The sequence below is a fragment of the Amia ocellicauda genome, chromosome 14 (genome assembly GCF_036373705.1).
Source record: "Amia ocellicauda isolate fAmiCal2 chromosome 14, fAmiCal2.hap1, whole genome shotgun sequence".
Lineage (NCBI taxonomy): Eukaryota > Metazoa > Chordata > Actinopteri > Amiiformes > Amiidae > Amia > Amia ocellicauda.
In genome coordinates, this window is record NC_089863.1 from 22440728 (window position 1) to 22466052 (window position 25325).

Genomic DNA, 25325 nt, shown 5'->3' on the forward strand with positions numbered 1-25325 from the left:
TACAACGTAATACATTTCTTTTTGTGAGTAACGACACCATCACTGCTCTTTTCTATCTCGTTTTGCATGTATGTTTGTTGTTGACAGAGATACAAAGTTTGAGAGAAGACAGGCTGGCATTGGGGATGTAGCTCAGTGGTAGAGCGCATGCTTTGCATGTATGAGGTCCCGAGTTCAGTCCTCGGCATCTCCAGACTGTCTTTTAATGGAGCCCGTGCACTATGTCATTGGATGCACATAGCAAGTACCGAACAAATCGGGAGGCCGTGATTCATCGGTCACACTAGCATGGGCCTTTTCGGCACTCTCTCCCAGCATTCGTCCGAGAAACAGCGTGTGTATGTATTCATTGTGAGAAGTGAAACAATGGGCCGGATTGCAAGCTGGTTCTGTATACACTCACCTAAAGGATTATTAGGAACACCATACTAATACTGTGTTTGACCCCCTTTCGCCTTCAGAACTGCCTTAATTCTACATGGCATTGATTCAACAAGGTGCTGAAAGCATTCTTTAGAAATGTTGGCCCATATTGATAGGATAGCATCTTGCAGTTGATGGAGATTTGTGTGATGCACATCCAGGGCACGAAGCTCCCGTTCCACCACATCCCAAAGATGCTCTATTGGGTTGAGATCTGGTGACTGTGGGGGCCAGTTTAGTACAGTGAACTCATTGTCATGTTCAAGAAACCAATTTGAAATGATTCGACCTTTGTGACATGGTGCATTATCCTGCTGGAAGTAGCCATCAGAGGATGGGTACATGGTGGTCATAAAGGGATGGACATGGTCAGAAACAATGCTCAGGTAGGCCGTGGCATTTAAACGATGCCCAATTGGCACTAAGGGGCCTAAAGTGTGCCAAGAAAACATCCCCCACACCATTACACCACCACCACCAGCCTGCACAGTGGTAACAAGGCATGATGGATCCATGTTCTCATTCTGTTTACACCAAATTCTGACCTCTAGCATCAACAAGGCATTTTCGCCCACAGGACTGCCGCATACTGGATGTTTTTCCCTTTTCACACCATTCTTTGTAAACCCTAGAAATGGTTGTGCGTGAAAATCCCAGTAACTGAGCAGATTGTGAAATACTCAGACCGGCCCGTCTGGCACCAACAACCATGCCACGCTCAAAATTGCTTAAATCACCTTTCTTTCCCATTCAGACATTCAGTTTGGAGTTCAGGAGATTGTCTTGACCAGGACCACACCCCAAAATGCATTGAAGCAATTGCCATGTGATTGGTTGGTTAGATAATTGCATTAATGAGAAATTGAACAGGTGTTCCTAATAATCCTTTAGGTGAGTGTAAGTGCGCAGGCTGTAAGATTTGGGCGCTTTAAACGGCACGGTGTACTTGAACATCGTCATCATCACGTTGACACACATGCCATCTAAAACGCGCGTTGTCTTTACTTGTTGGCTTGAAGTTAAACACAGACCGTCGTCAGAACAAGGGAATTAGCGGTGACAGGTGCCAGGTGTGATACATTGGAGGCACACGCACTAACACCGAGCTCATTGGCTCTACTAAGCTACTAAAAAAGAAGTGTTAACCAAGCACCGACCGATGCGTTTTCTCCCACTGAATTGTGCACCTCGAAAGTCTACCAAATGCAGACTCCTTAAGCAAAGCATTGTCCCCCACAGGACACCGACTTATATGTAGACCCTCCCTCTCTCCATAATCAATCCATCAGCAAGGAACGGACCTAAATTCATGAGTAAATTACACATGCATTCAAAGCAATATGTAGAGCACGCTGTATCGGATATGCACCACTACTACTACTACTACTACTACTACTACTACTACTACTACTACTACTACTACTACTACTACTACTACTACTACTACTACTACTACTACTACTACCAATAATAATTTAAAGAGGAGCGTTTCACCACCCGCCTTGAAAGCAGCGAGCTCTTGTGGCAAGGGTAGCACGTCTGACTCTAGATCACAAGGGTGCGTGTTCAAATGACGTCGGGGTCAGTGTTTTGTACACCAGCAGTAACCAGTAACACTAAGGTTGCATGAGTAATTGCACAGCTGACAGTGTAAAGTGCTTACCACCTTGTCGTTGATCTTGCAAAAAGGTAAACAGAAGTATTTTCAAGTTGCCACAGAGAGAGACCGGAGAGTACAGGTGAGAGGTAGCCATCTTGTTGTTTGACTAGTTTCAGAATAGTCTTAGCATTGCTCATTTTGTTTTAAGTTTGCCTTAAATTGACGTTAGCATTGTCTGTAGTTTGCCTAAATTGAAGCCAATTCAGTTCAGCTGCTGAGTTGGTGAAAGTAAACAGGTTGTAGAAGGGAGTTTCTGTCTAGGACTAGCAGGAATTCTGTTGCAGGAGGAGCCAGGTGGGGCCAATTAGGTGTGAATTGGGGGTAAAACCTAGGAGAGTTGAGACCTTAGAGCAGGACAGCGTAGAGAACTGCTGGGTTACAGTAGGTCGTAACCGCAGAAAAGGGCGTGCACACCCCGTAGAGACACCCCAAGAGCTTGAATTGCCCAACAGGTTCCAACTGCTGGACACCGAGTTGGACAGTGACAGCTCAGAGGGTGATGGGGGGCAGTTGAGCACCAGAGCACCATGGTGCCCAATCCCCCCCCAGACGAAGGAGGTAGTTATAGTAGGAGACTCAATTCTTAAAGGTGTAGATCACACAGTGTGTTCTAGTGACATGGAGACCCACATTGGTATCTTGCCTGCCTGGTGCTCAGGTTGCAGATCTCCCTAAACTAGTAGACGGGCTACTGGCCAAAGCCGGGGGGAATCCACTGGTCATGGTCAGGGAGACAGGCAGAGATTAGAAAGTTTAACACGTGGTTGAAAGCTTGGTGTAGGGAAGAGGGGTTTAGGTTTATGGAGCATTGGTCTTTCTTCTGGGATAGATGGGACCTGTACAAACCAGACGGTCTACATCTAAACAGACGGGGGGCTAATGCATTGGAAGAGCGTATGTGCAGTGAAATTGAGAAGCATTTAAACTAGGAACCAGGGGGGCAGGGAGCTATGACAATGGGAGATGTTCCACTAAGGAAAGGAAACCAAGGGAAACTGCCAGTAGGAAAGTCCTGAAATGTTTGTACCTCAATGCCAGGAGTATAAGGAACAAGATGTTAGACTTGGAAGCCACAGTGCTGGTGTGTGACTATGATGTTGTAGGAGTGACAGAAACATGGCTTACAGAAAATGATGGGGATGAATACAAGTTGGAAGGATACACACAGTTTAGGTGAGACAGGCAAAATCGAAGAGGGGGTGGGGTAGCATTATATGTGAAAAATGACATTGAGGCAGAAGAACTTGTATTAGATCCCAGTAACGGAACAGAATCTTTGTGGGTGAAACTTTTGAACAAGAGATCTGGAGGATTAGCGGTAGGAGTGTGTTACAGGCAACCAAACTCAGATATTCAGAAAGATGCTGCATTGTAAAGTGTAATCAGGACTGCATGTAGCAAGGATGTGGCTGTTATAATGGGGGATTTCAATTTCCCAAACTTAGACTGGGAAAGCCCAGTGGGGACTACAGAAGCAGAAATGGAAATGGTTGAGATGGTAAATGACTGCTTTCTAACTCAATTTGTTAGGGAACCAACCAGAGAGAGCGCATGTATTGACTTGATCTTTTCAAATGACCAAGATAGAGTCAGGGGGACAGTAGTTAGAGAACCAATGGCAAATTGTGATCACAATATGGTTGTCTTTGAGGCATTCTTTCAAAAAACAAGGTCCAAGTCTAAAACAATGGTCTACAATTTTAGAAAAGCAAACCTTGAAGGTAAGAGACGGCACTTAGAAGAGGTAGACTGGAGCACACTGGATACAGAGTTAGTTGAAAATGCATGGGTATATTTTAAGAATATACTACTCGAGGCTCAGGAGCAATTTGTACCAAAACTTAGCAAATTGAGGAACAAAAAACATTGGCCAAAATGGTATAATAGAGGTATGCAAAAAATATAAAGAGGAAGACAATGTTGTATAGTGCATACAAAAGGGATGGTGACGAAACAAAATACATAGAATATGTTGAGCTGCAAAGAGATCTTAAGAAAGGGATCAGGAAAGCAGAGAGGGAATTAGAAAGAAACATAGCTCTTGGAGCTCAAACCAATGCAAAGAGCTTTTTTCAATATCACAACAGCAAGCGGTTAATAAAGGAGGAGGTGAAACAGATAAAGGGCAAAAACGGAGGTATCTTGGAAATTGAACAAGATGTGGCAAATATTCTAAATGAGTATTTCACAGAGGTTTTTACAAAAGAAAAAACAGATGACATGCCACAGGTTGACAATCAGTCCAGTCAAACCCTAAGAGAGATCAGGATCAATGAGGAGGAGGTACTAAAGGGACTAGCAGAATTAAAAACAAACAAATCACCTGGGCCAGATGGGATAATTCCAACAGTACTTCAAGAAAAAAGGTGGCTCAGCAGATACAATCTTGGCAGCACAGGCTATTCAGAGGAACTTAGATAATATTCAGTTGTGGGCTGACACCTGGCAAATGCAATTCAATGTGGACAAGTGCAAGGTAATACATGCAGGTAACAAAAATGTCCACTATAATTACACTATGGGAGGTACAGATCTACATGAAGTAACGCATGAGAAAGACCTAGGAGTCTATGTGGACTCCTCACTTTCTCCATCCAAGCAATGTGGGGAAGCAATAAAGAAGGCAAACAGAATGCTAGGGTATATTGTCAAAAGTGTAGAATTTAAAACAAGGGCAGTAATGTTAAGACTGTACAATGCGCTAGTTAGACCTCATCTGGAATACTGTGTACAGTTCTGGGCACCACACTTCAAAAAGGATATTGCTGCCTTAGAGGCAGTTCAGAGGAGAGCAACCAGACTTATTCCAGGTCTTCAAGGGAAAGTCCTACTCGCAGAGACTGAGGGAACTGAACCTTTTCACCCTGGAACAGAGGAGACTACCCGGGGACACAAATGGAAATTGGGCTTCAAGGCATTCAAAACGGAAAACAGGAGACACTTCTTTACACAGAGAGTAGTCACAATCTGGAATAAACTACCCAGCGATGTGGTAGAATCTGAAAGTTTGGGAACATTTAAAAATGGTCTGGAAAGGATCCTTGGATCACTTCGATATTAATGAACACCAAACAAGCACGATGGGTCGAATTGTCCCCTCTCCTTTGTTAACTCTCTTATGTTCTTAAAAGTGTCTGAAGCAGCATGAAAGAGCACACTAGGCAGCTGAGAACAGACAGAGAGGGGAGTGTATATTGCGTATTGCATATATTGCGGGAATCAAACCCGGGTCAACTGCTTGGAAGGCAGCTATGCTAACCACTATACCACCAACGCTAAGAAACTGCTTTCCAACAATATCTCACTGTGGTCGAACAAGTGGCAGGCAATTTGTTTTCCAAATTGCAATCGGTGAACATTTGGGAAGCCCTGCGTTATCTGCAGTTTCCTGTTCCTGAGTGCGGAAGGAAAATGTCCATTAGCATCTTTCCAGATTGCACTTTATTCAGACCTTTCCGAAATGAAACAAAACCAGAGTTGAAACATAGCAGAGGATGGTTTCGATCCATTGACCTCTGGGTTATGGGCCCAGCATGCTTCCGCTGCGCCACTCTGCTCCTTGGGAACTCAGCCACCTGTTAACTTCACAGCCACTCCTATATTGCATATTGCAAGCAATACAAGTTTGCAAAGCCCTGCGTTATTTCCACTTTCCTGTTCAAGACTGCACACCGAGCTTCTCCATGCGCTGGAGCAGCGTTACTAGTTTCAGTGCCTTTACATTTCACCCTGTATGTGCTGTGGGAAGCATCATGTCAATTGTGTTGTACTAAGCGGATCGGGGCTCAGTCTGAGCTCAGATCCAAGCTTAAAAATGACCGTGCTTCTGAGCAGCTGGGACTCAAAGCCACACTCCCTGGCTTAGGAACCCAGTGTCTGATCCACTAGGACACGGGGGCTCAGCCAGACAGTATCGGAAAATGGAAATAAATAAATTAATTAATAAATAAAAAGATGCGGCGCGTTACACAATAGACACCAGGTAAAGAAGTGAATAGTTACAGGAACTGTCACGTAAGCTCCTCAACTTGAAACGGGCACATACGAACTCCTGTGAAATAACACGAGATGGATAACTACCCCTTCTCTGCTGCAGCAGAATGTGACTACCTATTGCGCAGAGTATTGCGTCAATCGATTCGAAATGAGGGCTGGCATTTGTCACCAATGTGCCTCGTTTAATTTCTGAAATATAACTCCCAGAAAATATTGTCTGTGTTTTTGAAATTGAATAACCTCAAAAGAAAGAAATGATCCAGTCAATTGCTAAAGAAGAGTCTTGCCGCTGCATTCTGGAATGAAGAAAAGAATGAAATGATAAAGTACAATCAAATCAAGAAAGAGAGCAGGCTGTGTCAGATGCGCCAGCCGGGAATCGAACCCGAGTCACAAGAATGGGAATCTTGTATGATATCACTACACCACTGGCGCTGCTGGGGGAGCTCTGGCTTGCGTCCTTGAAGCAAATTCATAGAAAGCGTCCCATGGGGCAAGATGATGTCTTAATGATTATCCTTATTAGTCTGTTGTCGATCTGCTTAATACGTACCTAGCCAATCACTACATCACAGGTGCAGAGACAATCAGTATGAAGGCGAACACGATTTCGTTAACGTGTGCCCATTTACAAGTTCAATGAATGTATACATAAATAAAGCAGATCTGGGTTTTCCTATGAAACATTAAGGACTGGTTTCATAAATGCGTCCATAAGTCCATAAACGCCACGAGTGCAACGTGCAACTCTATTGTAGCTGCTGTTACTGTACGATTCATCGTGATACGTGTGTGTTTTATTTCAGCTGTAACTCGCCCTGGTTAAGCACGTCTACGGTGTAATTTAAAAATATTACAGAAATTGTCGTTTGCAGTTACAAATCTGTAGTAAGAGTAATACGTTAAGGGAGTCAAGTTCAGCAATTTAAAATACAAATCTACTAGCACATATCTTGATAAAGATTACAATAATAACAATAATAATAATACATAGCAAATATTTATTTTAGTGTTGCACATGGAAAGTTTTCTTACAGTAACTTCTGAATATAATGTTGTCTATACCCTTTTAGCTATTCGTAATATCTCTTAACAGAAACTTGTATATTTTTAGCTGTCTCCAATCATCTAAAGCATACAGAATAAGACAGCCACAAAAGTCCTTTCCACACCAGGCTCTATCGCTCGTAGTGTTGCTTTCTGTCACTGTCTTTAAAACGAGACACAAACCAAACCCACAATCGCTCCGCTCCTCCCACATCAGGGCGTGGACTTCCGACACTGGCCTGGTTTTCCTGTGGCGCTTTATTAGAACAGCAAGAGATAACAGTATGTTTCTGTCTTTATTCGACCGCATGTGTGGGTGTAACTTTGTAATTGTTTAATGAGGTCCCGCAACGTTTGGGGTGAAATGCAAAGTAATCTAATAGTAAAGTAACTAATTACTTTGCCCAGAGAGTAATAAGTAAAGTATCTTGTTACTGTTTATATGAGTAAAGAATACAATGTAATACATTTCTTTTTGTGAGTAACGACACCATCACTGCTCTTTTCTATCTCGTTTTGCATGTATGTTTTTTGTTGACAGAGATACAAAGTTTGAGAGAAGACAGGCTGGCATCGGGGATGTAGCTCAGTGGTAGAGCGCATGCTTTGCATGTATGAGGTCCCGAGTTCAGTCCTCGGCATCTCCAGACTGTCTTTTAATGGAGCCCGTGCACTATGTCATTGGATGCACATAGCAAGTACCGAACAAATCGGGAGCCCGTGATTCATCGGTCACACTAGCATGGGCCTTTTCGGGACTCTCTCCCAGCATTCGTCCGAGAAACATCGTGTGTGTATGTATTCATTGTGAGAAGTGAAATAATGGGCCAGATTGCAAGCTGGTTCTGTATACACTCACCTAAAGGATTATTAGGAACACCATACTAATACTGTGTTTGACCCCCTTTCGCCTTCAGAACTGCCTTAATTCTACATGGCATTGATTCAACAAGGTGCTGAAAGCATTCTTTAGAAATGTTGGCCCATATTGATAGGATAGCATCTTGCAGTTGATGGAGATTTGTGTGATGCACATCCAGGGCACGAAGCTCCCGTTCCACCACATCCCAAAGATGCTCTATTGGGTTGAGATCTGGTGACTGTGGGGGCCAGTTTAGTACAGTGAACTCATTGTCATGTTCAAGAAACCAATTTGAAATGATTCGACCTTTGTGACATGGTGCATTATCCTGCTGGAAGTAGCCATCAGAGGATGGGTACATGGTGGTCATAAAGGGATGGACATGGTCACAATGCTCAGGTAGGCCGTGGCATTTAAACGATGCCCAATTGGCCTAAAGTGTGCCAAGTAAACATCCCCCACACCATTACACCACCACCACCAGCCTGCACAGTGGTAACAAGGCATGATGGATCCATGTTCTCATTCTGTTTACACCAAATTCTGACCTCTAGCATCAACAAGGCATTTTCGCCCACAGGACTGCCGCATACTGGATGTTTTTCCCTTTTCACACCATTCTTTGTAAACCCTAGAAATGGTTGTGCGTGAAAATCCCAGTAACTGAGCAGATTGTGAAATACTCAGACCGGCCCGTCTGGCACCAACAACCATGCCACGCTCAAAATTGCTTAAATCACCTTTCTTTCCCATTCAGACATTCAGTTTGGAGTTCAGGAGATTGTCTTGACCAGGACCACACCCCTAAATGCATTGAAGCAACTGCCATGTGATTGGTTGGTTAGATAATTGCATTAATGAGAAATTGAACAGGTGTTCCTAATAATCCTTTAGGTGAGTGTAAGTGTGCAGGCTGTAAGATTTGGGCGCTTTAAACGGCACGGTGTACTTGAACATCGTCATCATCACGTTGACACACATGCCATCTAAAACGCGCGTTGTCTTTACTTGTTGGCTTGAAGTTAAACACAGACCGTCGTCAGGAGTAGGGAATTAGCGGGGACAGGTGCCAGGTGTGATACATTGGAGGCACACGCACTAACACCGAGCTCATTGGCTCTACTAAGCTACTAAAAAAGAAGTGTTAACCAAGCACCGACCGATGCGTTTTCTCCCACTGAATTGTGCACCTCGAAAGTCTACCAAATGCAGACTCCTTAAGCAAAGCATTGTCCCCCACAGGACACCGACTTATATGTAGACCCTCCCTCTCTCCATAATCAATCCATCAGCAAGGAACGGACCTAAATTCATGAGTAAATTACACATGCATTCAAAGCAATATGTAGAGCACGCTGTATCGGATATGCACCACCACTACTACTACTACTACTACTACTACTACTACTACTACTACTACTACTACTACTACTACTACTACTACTACTACTACTACTACTACTACTACCAATAATAATTTAAAGAGGAGCGTTTCACCACCCGCCTTGAAAGCAGCGAGCTCTTGTGGCAAGGGTAGCACGTCTGACTCTAGATCACAAGGGTGCGTGTTCAAATGACGTCGGGGTCAGTGTTTTGTACACCAGCAGTAACCAGTAACACTAAGGTTGCATGAGTAATTGCACAGCTGACAGTGTAAAGTGCTTACCACCTTGTCGTTGATCTTGCAAAAAGGTAAACAGAAGTATTTACAAGTTGCCACAGAGAGAGACCGGAGAGTACAGGTGAGAGGTAGCCATGTTGTTGTTTGACTAGTTTCAGAATAGTCTTAGCATTGCTCATTTTGTTTTAAGTTTGCCTTAAATTGACGTTAGCATTGTCTGTAGTTTGCCTAAATTGAAGCCAATTCAGTTCAGCTGCTGAGGTGGTGAAAGTAAACAGGTTTAAGAAAGGGAGTTTCTGTCTAGGACTAGCAGGAATTCTGTTGCAGGAGGAGCCAGGTGGGGCCAATTAGGTGTGAATTGGGGGTAAAACCTAGGAGAGTTGAGACCTTAGAGCAGGACAGCGTAGAGAACTGCTGGGTTACAGTAGGTCGTAACCGCAGAAAAGGGCGTGCACACCCCGTAGAGACACTCCAAGAGCTTGAATTGCCCAACAGGTTCCAACTGCTGGACACCGAGTTGGACAGTGACAGCTCAGAGGGTGATGGGGGGCAGTTGAGCACCAGAGCACCATGGTGCCCAATCCCCCCCCCAGACGAAGGAGGTAGTTATAGTAGGAGACTCAATTCTTAGAGGTGTAGATCACACAGTGTGTTCTAGTGACATGGAGACCCGCATTGGTATCTTGCCTGCCTGGTGCTCAGGTTGCAGATCTCCCTAAACTAGTAGACGGGCTACTGGCCAAAGCCGGGGGGAATCCACTGGTCATGGTCAGGGAGACAGGCAGAGATTAGAAAGTTTAACACGTGGTTGAAAGCTTGGTGTAAGGAAGAGGGGTTTAGGTTTATGGAGCATTGGTCTTTCTTCTGGGATAGATGGGACCTGTACAAACCGGACGATCTACATCTAAACAGAAGGGGGGCTAATGCATTGGAAGAGCGTATGTGCAGTGAAATTGAGAATCATTTAAACTAGGAACCAGGGGGGCAGGGAGCTTTGACAATGGGAGATGTTCCACTAAGGAAAGGAAACCAAGGGAAACTGCCAGTAGGAAAGTCCTGAAATGTTTGTACCTCAATGCCAGGAGTATAAGGAACAAAATGTTAGACTTGGAAGCCACAGTGCTGGTGTGTGACTATGATGTTGTAGGAGTGACAGAAACATGGCTTACAGAAAATGATGGGGATGAATACAAGTTGGAAGGATACACACAGTTTAGGTGAGACAGGCAAAATCAAAGAGGGGGTGGGGTAGCATTATATGTGAAAAATGACATTGAGGCAGAAGAACTTGTATTAGATCCCAGTAACGGAACAGAATCTTTGTGGGTGAAACTTTTGAACAAGAGATCTGGAGGATTAGCGGTAGGAGTGTGTTACAGGCCACCAAACTCAGATATTCAGAAAGATGCTGCATTGTAAAGTGTAATCAGGACTGCATGTAGCAAGGATGTGGCTGTTATAATGGGGGATTTCAATTTCCCAAACTTAGACTGGGAAAGCCCAGTGGGGACTACAGAAGCAGAAATGGAAATGGTTGAGATGGTAAATGACTGCTTTCTAACTCAATTTGTCAGGGAACCAACCAGAGAGAGCGCATGTATTGACTTGATCTTTTCAAATGACCAAGATAGAGTCAGGGGGACAGTAGTTAGAGAACCAATGGCAAATTGTGATCACAATATGGTTGTCTTTGAGGCATTCTTTCAAAAAACAAGGTCCAAGTCTAAAACAATGGTCTACAATTTTAGAAAAGCAAACCTTGAAGGTATGAGACGGCACTTAGAAGAGGTAGACTGGAGCACACTGGATACAGAGTTAGTTGAAAATGCATGGGTATATTTTAAGAATATACTACTCGAGGCTCAGGAGCAATTTGTACCAAAACTTAGCAAATTGAGGAACAAAAAACATTGGCCAAAATGGTATAATAGAGGTATGCAAAAAATATAAAGAGGAAGACAATGTTGTATAGTGCATACAAAAGGGATGGTGACAAAACAAAATACATAGAATATGTTGAGCTGCAAAGAGATCTTAAGAAAGGGATCAGGAAAGCAGTGAGGGAATTAGAAAGAAACATAGCTCTTGGAGCTCAAACCAATGCAAAGAGCTTTTTTCAATATCACAACAGCAAGCGGTCAATAAAGGAGGAAGTGAAACAGATAAAGGGCAAAAACGGAGGTATCTTGGAAATTGAACAAGATGTGGCAAATATTCTAAATGAGTATTTCACAGAGGTTTTTACAAAAGAAAAAACAGATGACATGCCACAGGTTGACAATCAGTCCAGTCAAACCCTAAGAGAGATCAGGATAAATGAGGAGGAGGTACTAAAGGGACTAGCAGAATTAAAAACAAACAAATCACCTGGGCCAGATGGGATATTTCCAACAGTACTTCAAGAAAATAGGTGGCTCAGCAGATACAATCTTGGCAGCACAGGCTATTCAGAGGAACTTAGATAATATTCAGTTGTGGGCTGACACCTGGCAAATGAAATTCAATGTGGACAAGTGCAAGGTAATACATGCAGGTAACAAAAATGTCCACTATAATTACACTATGGGAGGTACAGATCTACATGAAGTAACGCATGAGAAAGACCTAGGAGTCTATGTGGACTCCTCACTTTCTCCATCCAAGCAATGTGGGGAAGCAATAAGGAAGGCAAACAGAATGCTAGGGTATATTGTCAAAAGTGTAGAATTTAAAACAAGGGCAGTAATGTTAAGACTGTACAATGCGCTAGTTAGACCTCATCTGGAATACTGTGTACAGTTCTGGGCACCACACTTCAAGAAGGAAATTGCTGCCTTAGAGGCAGTTCAGAGGAGAGCAACCAGACTTATTCCAGGTCTTCAAGGGAAAGTCCTACTCGGAGAGACTGAGGGAACTGAACCTTTTCACCCTGGAACAGAGGAGACTACCCGGGGACACAAATGGAAATTGGGCTTCAAGGCATTCAAAACGGAAAACAGGAGACACTTCTTTACACAGAGAGTAGTCACAATCTGGAATAAACTACCCAGCGATGTAGTTGAAGCTGAAAGTTTGGGAACATTTAAAAATGGTCTGGAAAGGATCCTTGGATCACTTCGATATTAATGACCACCAAACGAGCACGATGGGTCGAATGGTCCCCTTTGTTTGTTAACTCTCTAATGTTCTTAAAAGGGTCTGAAGCAGCATGAAGGAGCACACTAGGCAGCTGAGAACAGACAGAGAGGGAAGTGTATATTGCGTTGGCCGGGAATCAAACCCAGGTCAACTGCTTGGAAGGCAGCTATGCTAACCACTATACCACCAACGCTTAGAAACTGCATCCCCGCAATATCTCACTGTGGTCGAACATGATTCCAGGATTTCAAAGTGGCAGGCAATTCGTTTTCCAAATTGCAATCAGTGAACATTTGGGAAGCCCTGCGTTATCTGCAGTTTCCAGTTCCTGAGTGCGGAAGGAAAATGTCCATTAGCATCTTTCCAGATTGCACTTTATTCAGACCTTTCCGAAATGAAACAAAACCAAAGTTGAAGGATGGTTTCAATCCATCGACCTCTGGGTTATGGGACCAGCACGCTTGCGCTGCGCCACACTGCTCCTTGGGCACTCACCCACCTGTTAACGTCACAGCCACTCCTATATTGCATATTGCAAGCAATACAAGTTTGCAAAGCCCTGCGTTATTTCCACTTTCCTGTTCAAGACTGCACACCGAGCTTCTCCATGCGCTGGAGCAGCTTTCCATTTTTCAGTGCCTTCACATTTCACCCTGTATGTGCTGTGGGAAGCATCATGTCAATTGTTTTGTACTAAGCGGATCGGGGCTCAGTCTGAGCTCAGATCCGAGCTTAAAAATGACCGTGTTTCTGAGCAGCTGGGACTCAAAGCCACACTCCCTGGCTTAGGAACCCAGTGTCTGATCCACTAGGACACGGGGGCTCAGCCAGACAGTATCGGAAAATGGAAATAAATTAATTAATTAATAAATAAAAAGATGCTGCGCGTTACACAATAGACACCAGGTAAAGAAGTGAATAGTTACAGGAACTGTCACGTAAGCTCCTCAACTTGAAACGGGCACATGCGAACTCCTGTGAAATAACACGAGATGGATAACTACCCCTTCTCTGCTGCAGCAGAATGTGACTACCTATTGCGCAGAGTATTGCGTCAATCGATTCGAAAAGAGGGCTGGCATTTGTCACCAATGTGCCTCGTTTTATTTCTGAAATATAACTCCCAGAAAATATTGTCTGTGTTTTTGAAATTGAATAACCTCAAAAGAAAGAAATGATCCAGTCAATTGCTAAAGAAGAGTCTTGCCGCTGCATTCTGGAATGAAGAAAAGAATGAAATGACAAGTACAATCAAATCAAGAAAGAGAGCAGGCTGTGTAGGATGCACCAGCCGGGAATCGAACCCGAGTCACAAGAATGGGACTCTTGTATGATACCACTACACCACTGGCGCTGCTGGGAAGCTCTGGCTTGCGTCCTTGAAGCAAATTCATAGAAAGCGTCCCATGGGGCAAGATGATGTCTTAATGATTATCTTTATTAGTCTGTTGTCGATCTGCTTAATACGTACCTAGCCAATCACTACATCACAGGTGCAGAGACAATCAGTATGAAGGCGAACACGATTTCGTTAACGTGTGCCCATTTACAAGTTCAATGAATGTATACATAAATAAAGCAGATCTGGGTTTTCCTCTGAAACATTAAGGACTGGTTTCATAAATGCGTCCATAAGTCCATAAACGCCACGAGTGCAACGTGCAACTCTATTGTAGCTGCTGTTACTGTACGATTCATCGTGATACGTGTGTGTTTTATTTCAGCTGTAACTCGCCCTGGTTAAGCACGTCTACGGTGTAATTTAAAAATATTACAAAAATTGTCGTTTGCAGTTACAAATCTGTAGTAAGAGTAATACGTTAAGGGAGTCATGTTCAGCAATTTAAATTACAAATCTACTAGCACATATCTTGATAAAGATTACAATAATAACAATAATAATAATACATAGCAAATATTTATTTTAGTGTTGCACATGGAAAGTTTTCTTACAGTAACTTCTGAATATAATGTTGTCTATACCCTTTTAGCTATTCGTAATATCTCTTAACAGAAACTTGTATATTTTTAGCTTTCTCCAATCATCTAAAGCATACAGAATAAGACAGCCACAAAAGTCCTTTCCACACCAGGCTCTATCGCTCGTAGTGTTGCTTTCTGTCACTGTCTTTAAAACGAGACACAAACCAAACCCACAATCGCTCCGCTCCTCCCACATCAGGGCGTGGACTTCCGACACTGGCCTGGTTTTCCTGTGGCGCTTTATTAGAACAGCAAGAGATAACAGTATGTTTCTGTCTTTATTCGACCGCATGTGTGGGTGTAACTTTGTAATTGTTTAATGAGGTCCCGCAACGTTTGGGGTGAAATGCAAAGTAATCTAATAGTAAAGTTACTAATTACTTTGCCCAGAGAGTAATAAGTAAAGTATCTTGTTACTGTTTATATGAGTAAAGAATATAATGTAATACATTTCTTTTTGTGAGTAACGACACCATCACTGCTCTTTTCTATCTCGTTTTGCATGTATGTTTGTTGTTGACAGAGATACAAAGTTTGAGAGAAGACAGGCTGGCATTGGGGATGTAGCTCAGTGGTAGAGCGCATGCTTTGCATGTATGAGGTCCCGAGTTCAGTCCTCGGCATCTCCAGACTGTCTTTTAATGGAGCCCGTGCACTATGTCATTGGATGCACATAGCAAGTACCGAACAAATCGGGAGCCCGTGATTCATCGGTCACACTAGCATGGGCCTTTTCGGCACTCTCTCCCAGCATTCGTCCGAGAAACAGCGTGTGTGTATGTATTCATTGTGAGAAGTGAAACAATGGGCCAGATTGCAAGCTGGTTCTGTATACACTCACCTAAAGGATTATTAGGAACACCATACTAATACTGTGTTTGACCCCCTTTCGCCTTCAGAACTGCCTTAATTCTACATGGCATTGATTCAACAAGGTGCTGAAAGCATTCTTTAGAAATGTTGTCCCATATTGATAGGATAGCATCTTGCAGTTGATGGAGATTTGTGTGATGCACATCCAGGGCACGAAGCTCCCGTTCCACCACATCCCAAAGATGCTCTATTGGGTTGAGATCTGGTGACTGTGGGGGCCAGTTTAGTACAGTGAACTCATTGTCATGTTCAAGAAACCAATTTGAAATGATTCGACCTTTGTGACATGGTGCATTATCCTGCTGGAAGTAGCCATCAGAGGATGGGTACATGGTGGTCATAAAGGGATTGACATGGTCAGAAACAATGCTCAGGTAGGACGTGGCATTTAAACGAGGCCCAATTGGCACTAAGGGGCCTAAAGAAGGAGGTAGTTATAGTAGGAGACTCAATTCTTAGAGGTGTAGATCACACAGTGTGTTCTAGTGACATGGAGGCCCGCATTGGTATCTTGCCTGCCTGGTGCTCAGGTTGCAGATCTCCCTAAACTAGTAGACGGGCTACTGGCCAAATCCGCGGGGAATCCACTGGTCATGGTCAGGGAGACAGGCAGAGATTAGAAAGTTTAACACGTGGTTGAAAGCTTGGTGTAGGGAAGAGGGGTTTAGGTTTATGGAGCATTGGTCTTTCTTCTGGGATAGATGGGACCTGTACAAACCGGACGGTCTACATCTAAACAGATGGGGGGCTAATGCATTGGAAGAGCGTATGTGCAGTGAAATTGAGAAGCATTTAAACTAGGAACCAGGGGGGCAGGGAGCTATGACAATGGGAGATGTTCCACTAAGGAAAGGAAACCAAGGGAAACTGCCAGTAGGAAAGTCCTGAAATGTTTGTACCTCAATGCCAGGAGTATAAGGAACAAGATGTTAGACTTGGAAGCCACAGTGCTGGTGTGTGACTATGATGTTGTAGGAGTGACAGAAACATGGCTTACAGAAAATGATGGGGATGAATACAAGTTGGAAGGATACACACAGTTTAGGAGAGACAGGCAAAATCGATGAAGGGGTGGGGTAGCATTATATGTGAAAAATGACATTGAGGCAGAAGAACTTGTATTAGATCCCAGTAACGGAACAGAATCTTTGTGGGTGAAACTTTTGAACAAGAGATCTGGAGGATTAGCGGTAGGAGTGTGTTACAGGCCACCAAACTCAGATATTCAAAAAGATGCTGCATTGTAAAGTGTAATCAGGACTGCATGTAGCAAGGATGTGGCTGTTATAATGGGGGATTTCAATTTCCCAAACTTAGACTGGGAAAGCCCAGTGGGGACTACAGAAGCAGAAATGGAAATGGTTGAGATGGTAAATGACTGCTTTCTAACTCAATTTGTCAGGGAACCAACCAGAGAGAGCGCATGTTTTGACTTGATCTTTTCAAATGACCAAGATAGAGTCAGGGGGACAGTAGTTAGAGAACCAATGGCAAATTGTGATCACAATATGGTTGTCTTTGAGGCATTCTTTCAAAAAACAAGGTCCAAGTCTAAAACAATGGTCTACAATTTTAGAAAAGCAAACCTTGAAGGTATGAGACGGCACTTAGAAGAGGTAGACTGGAGCACACTGGATACAGAGTTAGTTGAAAATGCATGGGTATATTTTAAGAATATACTACTCGAGGCTCAGGAGCAATTTGTACCAAAACTTAGCAAATTGAGGAACAAAAAACATTGGCCAAAATGGTATAATAGAGGTATGCAAAAAATATAAAGAGGAAGACAATGTTGTATAGTGCATACAAAAGGGATGGTGACGAAACAAAATACATAGAATATGTTGAGCTGCAAAGAGATCTTAAGAAAGGGATCAGGAAAGCAGAGAGGGAATTAGAAAGAAACATAGCTCTTGGAGCTCAAACCAATGCAAAGAGCTTTTTTCAATATCACAACAGCAAGCGGTTAATAAAGGAGGAGGTGAAACAGATAAAGGGCAAAAACGGAGGTATCTTTGAAATTGAACAAGATGTGGCAAATATTCTAAATGAGTATTTCACAGAGGTTTTTACAAAAGAAAAAACAGATGACATGCCACAGGTTGACAATCAGTCCAGTCAAACCCTAAGAGAGATCAGGATCAATGAGGAGGAGGTACTAAAGGGACTAGCAGAATTAAAAACAAACAAATCACCTGGGCCAGATGGGATAATTCCAACAGTACTTCAAGAAAATAGGTGGCTCAGCAGATACAATCTTGGCAGCACAGGCTATTCAGAGGAACTTAGATAATATTCAGTTGTGGGCTGACACCTGGCAAATGAAATTCAATGTGGACAAGTGCAAGGTAATACATGCAGGTAACAAAAATGTCCACTATAATTACACTATGGGAGGTACAGATCTACATGAAGTAACGCATGAGAAAGACCTAGGAGTCTATGTGGACTCCTCACTTTCTCCATCCAAGCAATGTGGGGAAGCAATAAAGAAGGCAAACAGAATGCTAGGGTATATTGTCAAAAGTGTAGAATTTAAAACAAGGGCAGTAATGTTAAAACTGTACAATGTGCTAGTTAGACCTCATCTGGAATACTGTGTACAGTTCTGGGCACCACACTTCAAAAAGGATATTGCTGCCTTAGAGGCAGTTCAGAGGAGAGCAACCAGACTTATTCCAGGTCTTCAAGGGAAAGTCCTACTCGGAGAGACTGAGGGAACTGAACCTTTTCACCCTGGAACAGAGGAGACTACCCGGGGACACAAATGGAAATTGGGCTTCAAGGCATTCAAAACGGAAAACAGGAGACACTTCTTTACACAGAGAGTAGTCACAATCTGGAATAAACTACCCAGCGATGTGGTAGAATCTGAAAGTTTGGGAACATTTAAAAATGGTCTGGAAAGGATCCTTGGATCACTTCGATATTAATGAACACCAAACGAGCACGATGGGTCGAATGGTCCCCTCTCGTTTGTTAACTCTCTTACGTTCTTAAAAGGGTCTGAAGCAGCATGAAAGAGCACACTAGGCAGCTGAGAACAGACAGAGAGGGAAGTGTATATTGCGTAGGCCGGGAATCGAACCCAATATCTCACTGTGGTCGAACATGATTCCAGGATTGCAAAGTGGCAGGCAATTCGTTTTCCAAATTGCAATCGGTGAACATTTGGGAAGCCCTGCGTTATCTGCAGTTTCCTGTTCCTGAGTGCGGAAGGAAAATGTCCATTAGCATCTTTCCAGATTGCACTTTATTCAGACCTTTCCGAAATGAAACAAAACCAGAGTTGAAACATAACAGAGGATGGTTTCGAACCATCGACCTCTGGGTTATGGGCCCAGCTCGCTTCCGCTGCGCCACTCTGCTCCTTGGGCACTCATCTACCTGTTAACGTCACAGCCACTCCTATATTGCATATTGCAAGCAATACAAGTTTGCAAAGCCCTGCGTTATTTCCACTTTCCTGTTCAAGACTGCACACCGAGCTTCTCCATGCGCTGGAGCAGCTTTCCAGGTTTCAGTGCCTTCACATTTCACCCTGTATGTGCTGTGGGAAGCATCATGTCAATTGTTTTGTACTAAGCGGATCGGGGCTCAGTCTGAGCTCAGATCCGAGCTTAAAAATGACCGTGCTTCTGAGCAGCTGGGACTCAAAGCCACACTCCCTGGCTTAGGAACCCAGTGTCTGATCCACTAGGACACGGGGGCTCAGCCAGACAGTATCGGAAAATGGAAATAAATAAATTAATTAATAAATAAAAAGATGCGGCGCGTTACACAATAGACACCAGGTAAAGAAGTGAATAGTCACAGGAACTGTCACGTAAGCTCCTCAATTTGAAACGGGCACATACGAACTCCTGTGAAATAACACGAGATGGATAACTACCCCTTCTCTGCTGCAGCAGAATGTGACTACCTATTGCGCAGATTATTGCGTCAATCGATTCGAAAAGAGGGCTGGCATTTGTCACCAATGTGCCTCGTTTTATTTCTGAAATATAACTCCCTGAAAATATTGTCTGTGTTTTTGAAATTGAAAACCTCACAAAGAAATGATCCAGTCAATTGCTAAAGAAAAGTCTACCTGCTGCATTCTGGAATGAAGAAAAAAATGAGATGACAAGTGCAATCAAAGCAAGAAAGAGAGCGGGCTGTGTTAGATGCGCCAGCTGGGAATCAAACCCAAGTCACAAGAATGGGAATCTTGTATGATACCACTACACCACTGGCGCTGCTGGGAAGCTTTGGCTTGCGTCCTTGAAGCAAATTCATAGAAAGCGTCCCATGGGGCAAGATGATGTCTTAATGATTATGCTTATTAGTCTGTTGTCGATCTGCTTAATACGTACCTAGCCAATCACTACATCACAGGTGCAGAGACAATCAGTATGAAGGCGAACACGATTTCGTTAACGTGTGCCCATTTACAAGTTCAATGAATGTATACATAAATAAAGCAGATCTGGGTTTTCCTCTGAAACATTAAGGACTGGTTTCATAAATGCGTCCATAAGTCCATAAACGCCACAAGTGCAACGTGCACACTTTAGTTCAGTTATAACCTGCTCTATTGTAGCTGCTGTTACTGTACGATTCATCGTGATACGTGTGGTTTATGATTCTACCAATAATGATAATAATTAAGGAGGAGCTGACAATACAGATGAATTGCTCATGAAACAGACTTCCTTTACTTCTGTAGCACGTATTGCAGTAAACATATCGTCCTCTGACAAAACAAACGCCCTGACAAGCTCGTTGAGCAAGCGATGCTCACGAGGGGCATTTCATCCACGTTAAGTAAATCAACAGGCTTCCAGCAATTAACGCCTTTTCCAAATGAATTCCAGACAATGCAGCTGCCCTTAGCTTTAACAATGGCTTGATTAGGTGGAATATGTGAAACAATGAATTTAAACTGCAATTTGAAAGCTATAGGCATTTCAACTTATGTGAACAACATGATACAAAAATGACAGACCTAGCCCTCTAATTCACTGGATATAACAAACACATTAATAAATGTATCCAGGCATTACACACAACATACAAGCAGCAGATACCAATAGGGATGATTCAGCTGGATGTGTTAATTGAGAGATCGCCATAGCAGCTGTTTGTTATTTATGTCTAGCCCTATATAGAGCAGGAGCAGTGCCCTAGTGATTATCACTTTCCGGGCTAGTGTGTCTGTGAGTGAACTGGGGGTTTAGTGGTTATTGCAGAGGCATTGCAGTGCTGTTGTTTAATCCTCTCTTTCCAGTGGCGTTGTCACGTGCTTGTTCTGTGTGCAATGAAGCTGATCTGCATTGCTCTCTGCCTCTGTGTAGGAGTATTATTCCCTACACCGGTCTTTGCCGACAGTGACAATGAGACTTCAAAGGAATCCTCCGATATCAAGACGCTGTCCAAGCACTACCGCATTCTCCCCATGTTCATCCAGGCGTCGGCTCCTCTGGTAGACCCAAAGAAACTCCGGCCGGCCACTGGCAGCAAGCCCATGCCGGATGACCTGAGGCGCATCCTGTTCCCCGGTGACAACCTGCGGAAAGGCGTGCATCCCAAGAAGGTCCAGAACCGAGGCGTTGCAGTGTGGGGAGACTACAGTAAGATGTACGTGGCAGTGCATAAGAACATCAACGGCTTCAGGTGCAGGCCTTCGGAGCTCATGCTGGGGAGCTGCGCCGTCAGTAAGACCACTGAGCACTACTACTACTTCATCTACGGGCTGAACGAGTGTGGGAACAAGCGATCGGTAAGTAGCCGTGTGGTTTCACAGATTTGCCCTGTTCCATGCTATGTGTTTTCTGGGAAGTAGTGATAGCTGGATAGCCGTGATGCTGGTTCCTGTATCTTATTGGCTCATCCCTCTTCCATGGTGTCAAACTTAATCCTGTAGATCATTAATGGCCGACTGGTGTACTCCAACACTCTGCGCTACTCCCCTCCAACTTCTTCACACCCAGTAATCCGGGGTGTGTCCTTCACTGTGCCCATCCAGCTTGTCTACAACCGGTATGGATTTGTTTCATCTGAGCAGTAATTGGAGGCAATTGGCTGCCTCCTTCCTGATCTGCTCTGCTGTACTGCCTTTGCAGGTTTCACTATTCCTACAAGATTGGCTACCAGCCCACATTCCCCCAGCATGGCAGCACCCTTCCAGGCATGGACAAATCTGCCTTCTTCAGAGAGCTGAAGAACAGACATGGCTACATCCTGGTCACCACCAATGGTACGGTATCTGTAACTTTGCTGGCTGCTTGTGGAGGGGGTGTGTGTGCATGGATGCATAACCCTGCCCTGCTTCCACAGAGCAGTGGATCAGACTCTCCCCAAAGAACATCTACTACCTGGGTCAGCCCATGTACTTCCAGGCCACAGGCTACTTTGCCACTGAAGGGCAGCGGCTGTTCATCCAGTCCTGCTATGCCACGGCCTCTCCAGATCGGCACTCCAAGCCCAGGTTCACCGTGATTGACAACTTTGGGTAAGGCCGTATTCTTGGTGGCTTAACCAGCTTTCACCCCGTCTTCTGGTCAAGATGCCAATGTCTCTGCTTGCCCACAGGTGCCTGGTAGACAGCAAGGCTGATGGGTGCCAGTCCAGGTTCGTGCCGTACACGAGGAAGGACGTTCTCCGCTTCACCATCGACGCCTTCCTGTTTCAGAAGACCCTGTCCGAGGTATCCAATGCATGCTGCTACGATGGAACCCACTGTGTGACTTTTCAACCATTGCTGAGCCAAGATCTATAGGAAGCCTTTTCCCGAGGATGTGGGAGAACCTTTTTATAGTGACTTGAAGCCAACCCTCCCTGTTTGTTGTCTGCTCCCCTTCAGCATGTGATGACTGAGCTGTACATGCACTGCACCATGACTGTGGCAGAACATGTGACTCCAGGCACCAAATCCTGCACCTACAACCGAAAAGCTAAAAGGTACCTCTATTGCAGCAGCCTGCTGCTAGGGGGAAAAAAACAGGCCTGTGACCCTCTCCTCTTGTGAACAGGTGGGAGGAGCTGTATGGGAACCATGCTGTGTGCACGTGCTGTGACTCCAGGTGTGCTGGGGACCGTGCGGAAGGTGGGTGTACTGGTGCTATGAATCTTGCCTCCGTTCTTTGACTGTCTTGCGAGTACTTCGACTTGCACTCCCTCTATACCCAGCATGCAAATGGCTCCGATTCTGGCACTGCAGGATTGTTTGCTCCATATTGTATTGCTTTGGCTTGGCTTCCACACACGTCCTATTGGCTGTTTGTGTTCTTAATCCGTTACTCCTCAAACCTTCTGCATCTGTATCTCCACCAGGTCAGAGGAGCGGCCTAGTGACCAGTCACCTGCTGCCCTTGGAGCATCCCGGTGCTAAAATGGACTCGGCGGAAGGAGCCCATTGGTCAGGGGAAGATGTGGTTCCAGGATTGGGGTCCCATGCTGAAGGAGAAGCTAGGCAAGTGGACTCTCGGCCAGAGGAGTCTGCAGCAGTTGACGGTCCACCAGCGGTAGAGGTGGATGCCTGGGATGACTCTGAAGAGAGAACCGTGGCATCGGAGGACTATGCAGCTGAACTGTTTAAAGGTGAGGAGTCGTCTTGGGTGAGCTTTCAGGATGAGGATGAAGATGAGCGAGGGGAGTTCCATAGAGAGGAGACTGACGAGGAGGATGAACGATTCCCAGTGTAACAGGATGGCTGGCAGGTAAGGGTCTTCCTCTCCTAGTGCTCCACTGCTTTGTTGCCCAGGCTACAGTGCTCATCTGCTCCTTCTCTCCCCAGGTCCCGGAGGAATTCCAGTGTCTGCTTGTTGCAGTGGAACCAATAAACCTTCAAAATGCATCTGGGTCTCCTCTTTATTCCAATGCACAGCTACCAGTACTTCTGACATGAGGTCCCTATTCTGAGGCCCTGTCAAAGGTGTGCAGTGGCCTATGATGACATGGGCTGAGTCCAGTTTATTGTAGACTGCATGTGGCACAGGGTTCTACCTGCATGTCTTGACACCTGTTCTGATATTTCAGACTTGCTGCAGTTGCTGGTATTCCAACTGATGGAGGTTATGGGGACCTTTTTCTACAAACAGTAGTGCTTGATTAATTGGAGTCCATCTATAGCCAACCTCTCTGACGCTCAAAGCAATCGCGCAGTCCACAACCCTAGCCGGTACTTTTGCATCGGTATCCTTAATATTCTATCCTCAAAGGCTGCTGTCTCAAAAGAGTGAGCGGTGAAGGAGCTGGACTCGAAGTCCAATGGGGTTGCCACCGTGAGCAACATTTGAACCTGTGTGGGTGCAAGCATCTCCTTCATTGTTGTTGCTTGTTTCTAGCTGCTTTCCTGGTGGTGGTTAGCGTTCTTTACCTCCCCTAGATTCTTTCACATGATTCACTCTGCAGAGCGTGGCTGTCAAAATGGTGTCCAAACATTTTTAATGCTCTCTCTCGTTTAACACTTAGTAGACGAGGGGTATGAATTGGATTAAATGAAATCTAAACCCTGCTGTGTCAAGTGAGAGAAATACATCAGGCAAGCACAAATCTATGGGCTGCCAACTGTAACCACCGAGCCCTTTTGCTTCAGAGTGTCCTTTTTCACAGACTGTATTTTTCCAGGTTTAATAAATCCTTAAGTAGTTTACCCACATTTCTATATAATGATAAATCTCTACATTTTGAGAAATAGTTTGACTAAATGCTTAGTTTGCAAAGCCCATATTTTGGATGTATCTACACCGTTAACTTTGAAATAAATATTTAACCTGATCTGGGAGACCCCAAATAAATCTATAGCTTTGCCCCATCGTGCCTGTTTTGGTGTCTATTTAATAATGAAGTGATCCAAGGATCCTATCGAGTCTGGTTTTGAATGTTCCCACATTTTCAGCTTCAACCACATCACTGGGGAGTTTTTTCCAGATATGTGCCAAAAATCTGGGGAAAGAAAATTAAAATTTCTTTCAACATTGATTGCTTTGTGTAGTGTCGTTTTCAGCACAGTCCTCAAATCCTGTTGTCCTTGTCGCCAGAACGGGTGAGTGTGTGTTCCTGGGTGGTAAAAAAAATCCCTTGTCAGAAGTGGGATTCAAAGCCAAGCCTCCAAAGGAGGCCATCCTGACTTGATTTGCTGTGTTCATATTAAGAAATTCCCTATGTCTTGAACAAAAAATAATAATTTTTCAATGACTGTGTTCTGCCAGGGCTTCTTTCACTTTGACTTCTGGGATCATGATACCATTTCACAATTGGCTGAAATAGCTCATTTGGGACAGTGTTAAACTGAAGAGCTAAAGGTCCCTGGGTTGATCCTGAGTGTTGGCATTTTACAAGGAATTTCTTCAGAAAGCACAAGTAACCCTTATATTGCACAGGTGTGCAGATCAGTGTGGTAGAATTCAAAAGGAAAGGAAATGTTGCTGCACCTTAAGTAGCTCCCACTCGTGAATAGTTACAGGAATTGTCACATCCGCTCTTGAACTTGAAATGGATGCATACGAACTCCTGTGAAATAACACGGGATGGAATACTACCTTTTCTCTACTGCAGCAGAATATGACTACCTATTGTGCAGATGACTGTGTCAATCGTTTCTACAAGAGGGCTTGTGTTTGTCACCAATGTGCCTCGTTTTATTACTGAAATATAACTCCCAGAAAGCATTGTCTTTGTGTTTTTGAAATTGAAAACCTCACAAAGAAATGATCCAGTCAATTGCTAAAGAAAAGTCTACCTGCTGCATTCTGGAATGA

The 25325-nt window shown here is 44.1% G+C and overlaps 1 protein-coding gene and 8 non-coding genes across 9 annotated transcripts; 4 read left to right on the top strand and 5 right to left on the bottom strand.

The window, feature by feature from the left end:
- The first annotated feature begins 121 nt into the window (after positions 1–121).
- Positions 122–193, top strand: trnaa-ugc (transfer RNA alanine (anticodon UGC)). Its single transcript has one exon. It is a non-coding gene; the product is annotated as a tRNA-Ala (tRNA).
- Positions 194–6443: 6250 nt separating this feature from the next.
- On the bottom strand, positions 6444–6514 carry trnag-ccc (transfer RNA glycine (anticodon CCC)). The gene has a single exon. It is a non-coding gene; the product is annotated as a tRNA-Gly (tRNA).
- A 1187-nt stretch (positions 6515–7701) lies between these two features.
- trnaa-ugc (transfer RNA alanine (anticodon UGC)) lies at positions 7702–7773 on the top strand. Its single transcript has one exon. It is a non-coding gene; the product is annotated as a tRNA-Ala (tRNA).
- Positions 7774–12847: 5074 nt separating this feature from the next.
- Positions 12848–12919, bottom strand: trnag-ucc (transfer RNA glycine (anticodon UCC)). The gene has a single exon. It is a non-coding gene; the product is annotated as a tRNA-Gly (tRNA).
- Positions 12920–14009: 1090 nt separating this feature from the next.
- Positions 14010–14080, bottom strand: trnag-ccc (transfer RNA glycine (anticodon CCC)). The gene has a single exon. It is a non-coding gene; the product is annotated as a tRNA-Gly (tRNA).
- Positions 14081–15266: 1186 nt separating this feature from the next.
- Positions 15267–15338, top strand: trnaa-ugc (transfer RNA alanine (anticodon UGC)). Its single transcript has one exon. It is a non-coding gene; the product is annotated as a tRNA-Ala (tRNA).
- Positions 15339–18879: 3541 nt separating this feature from the next.
- Positions 18880–18951, bottom strand: trnam-cau (transfer RNA methionine (anticodon CAU)). The gene has a single exon. It is a non-coding gene; the product is annotated as a tRNA-Met (tRNA).
- A 798-nt stretch (positions 18952–19749) lies between these two features.
- On the bottom strand, positions 19750–19820 carry trnag-ccc (transfer RNA glycine (anticodon CCC)). Its single transcript has one exon. It is a non-coding gene; the product is annotated as a tRNA-Gly (tRNA).
- A 921-nt stretch (positions 19821–20741) lies between these two features.
- On the top strand, positions 20742–23419 carry LOC136767396 (zona pellucida sperm-binding protein 3-like). Its single transcript, XM_066721156.1, has 9 exons — positions 20742–21343; positions 21488–21603; positions 21687–21820; positions 21901–22075; positions 22156–22270; positions 22427–22524; positions 22596–22669; positions 22897–23282; positions 23360–23419. The coding sequence occupies exons 1-8, from the start codon at positions 20882–20884 to the stop codon at positions 23265–23267; spliced, it is 1545 nt and encodes a 514-aa protein (XP_066577253.1). The 5' UTR covers positions 20742–20881; the 3' UTR covers positions 23268–23282; positions 23360–23419.
- The last annotated feature ends 1906 nt before the right edge of the window (positions 23420–25325 follow it).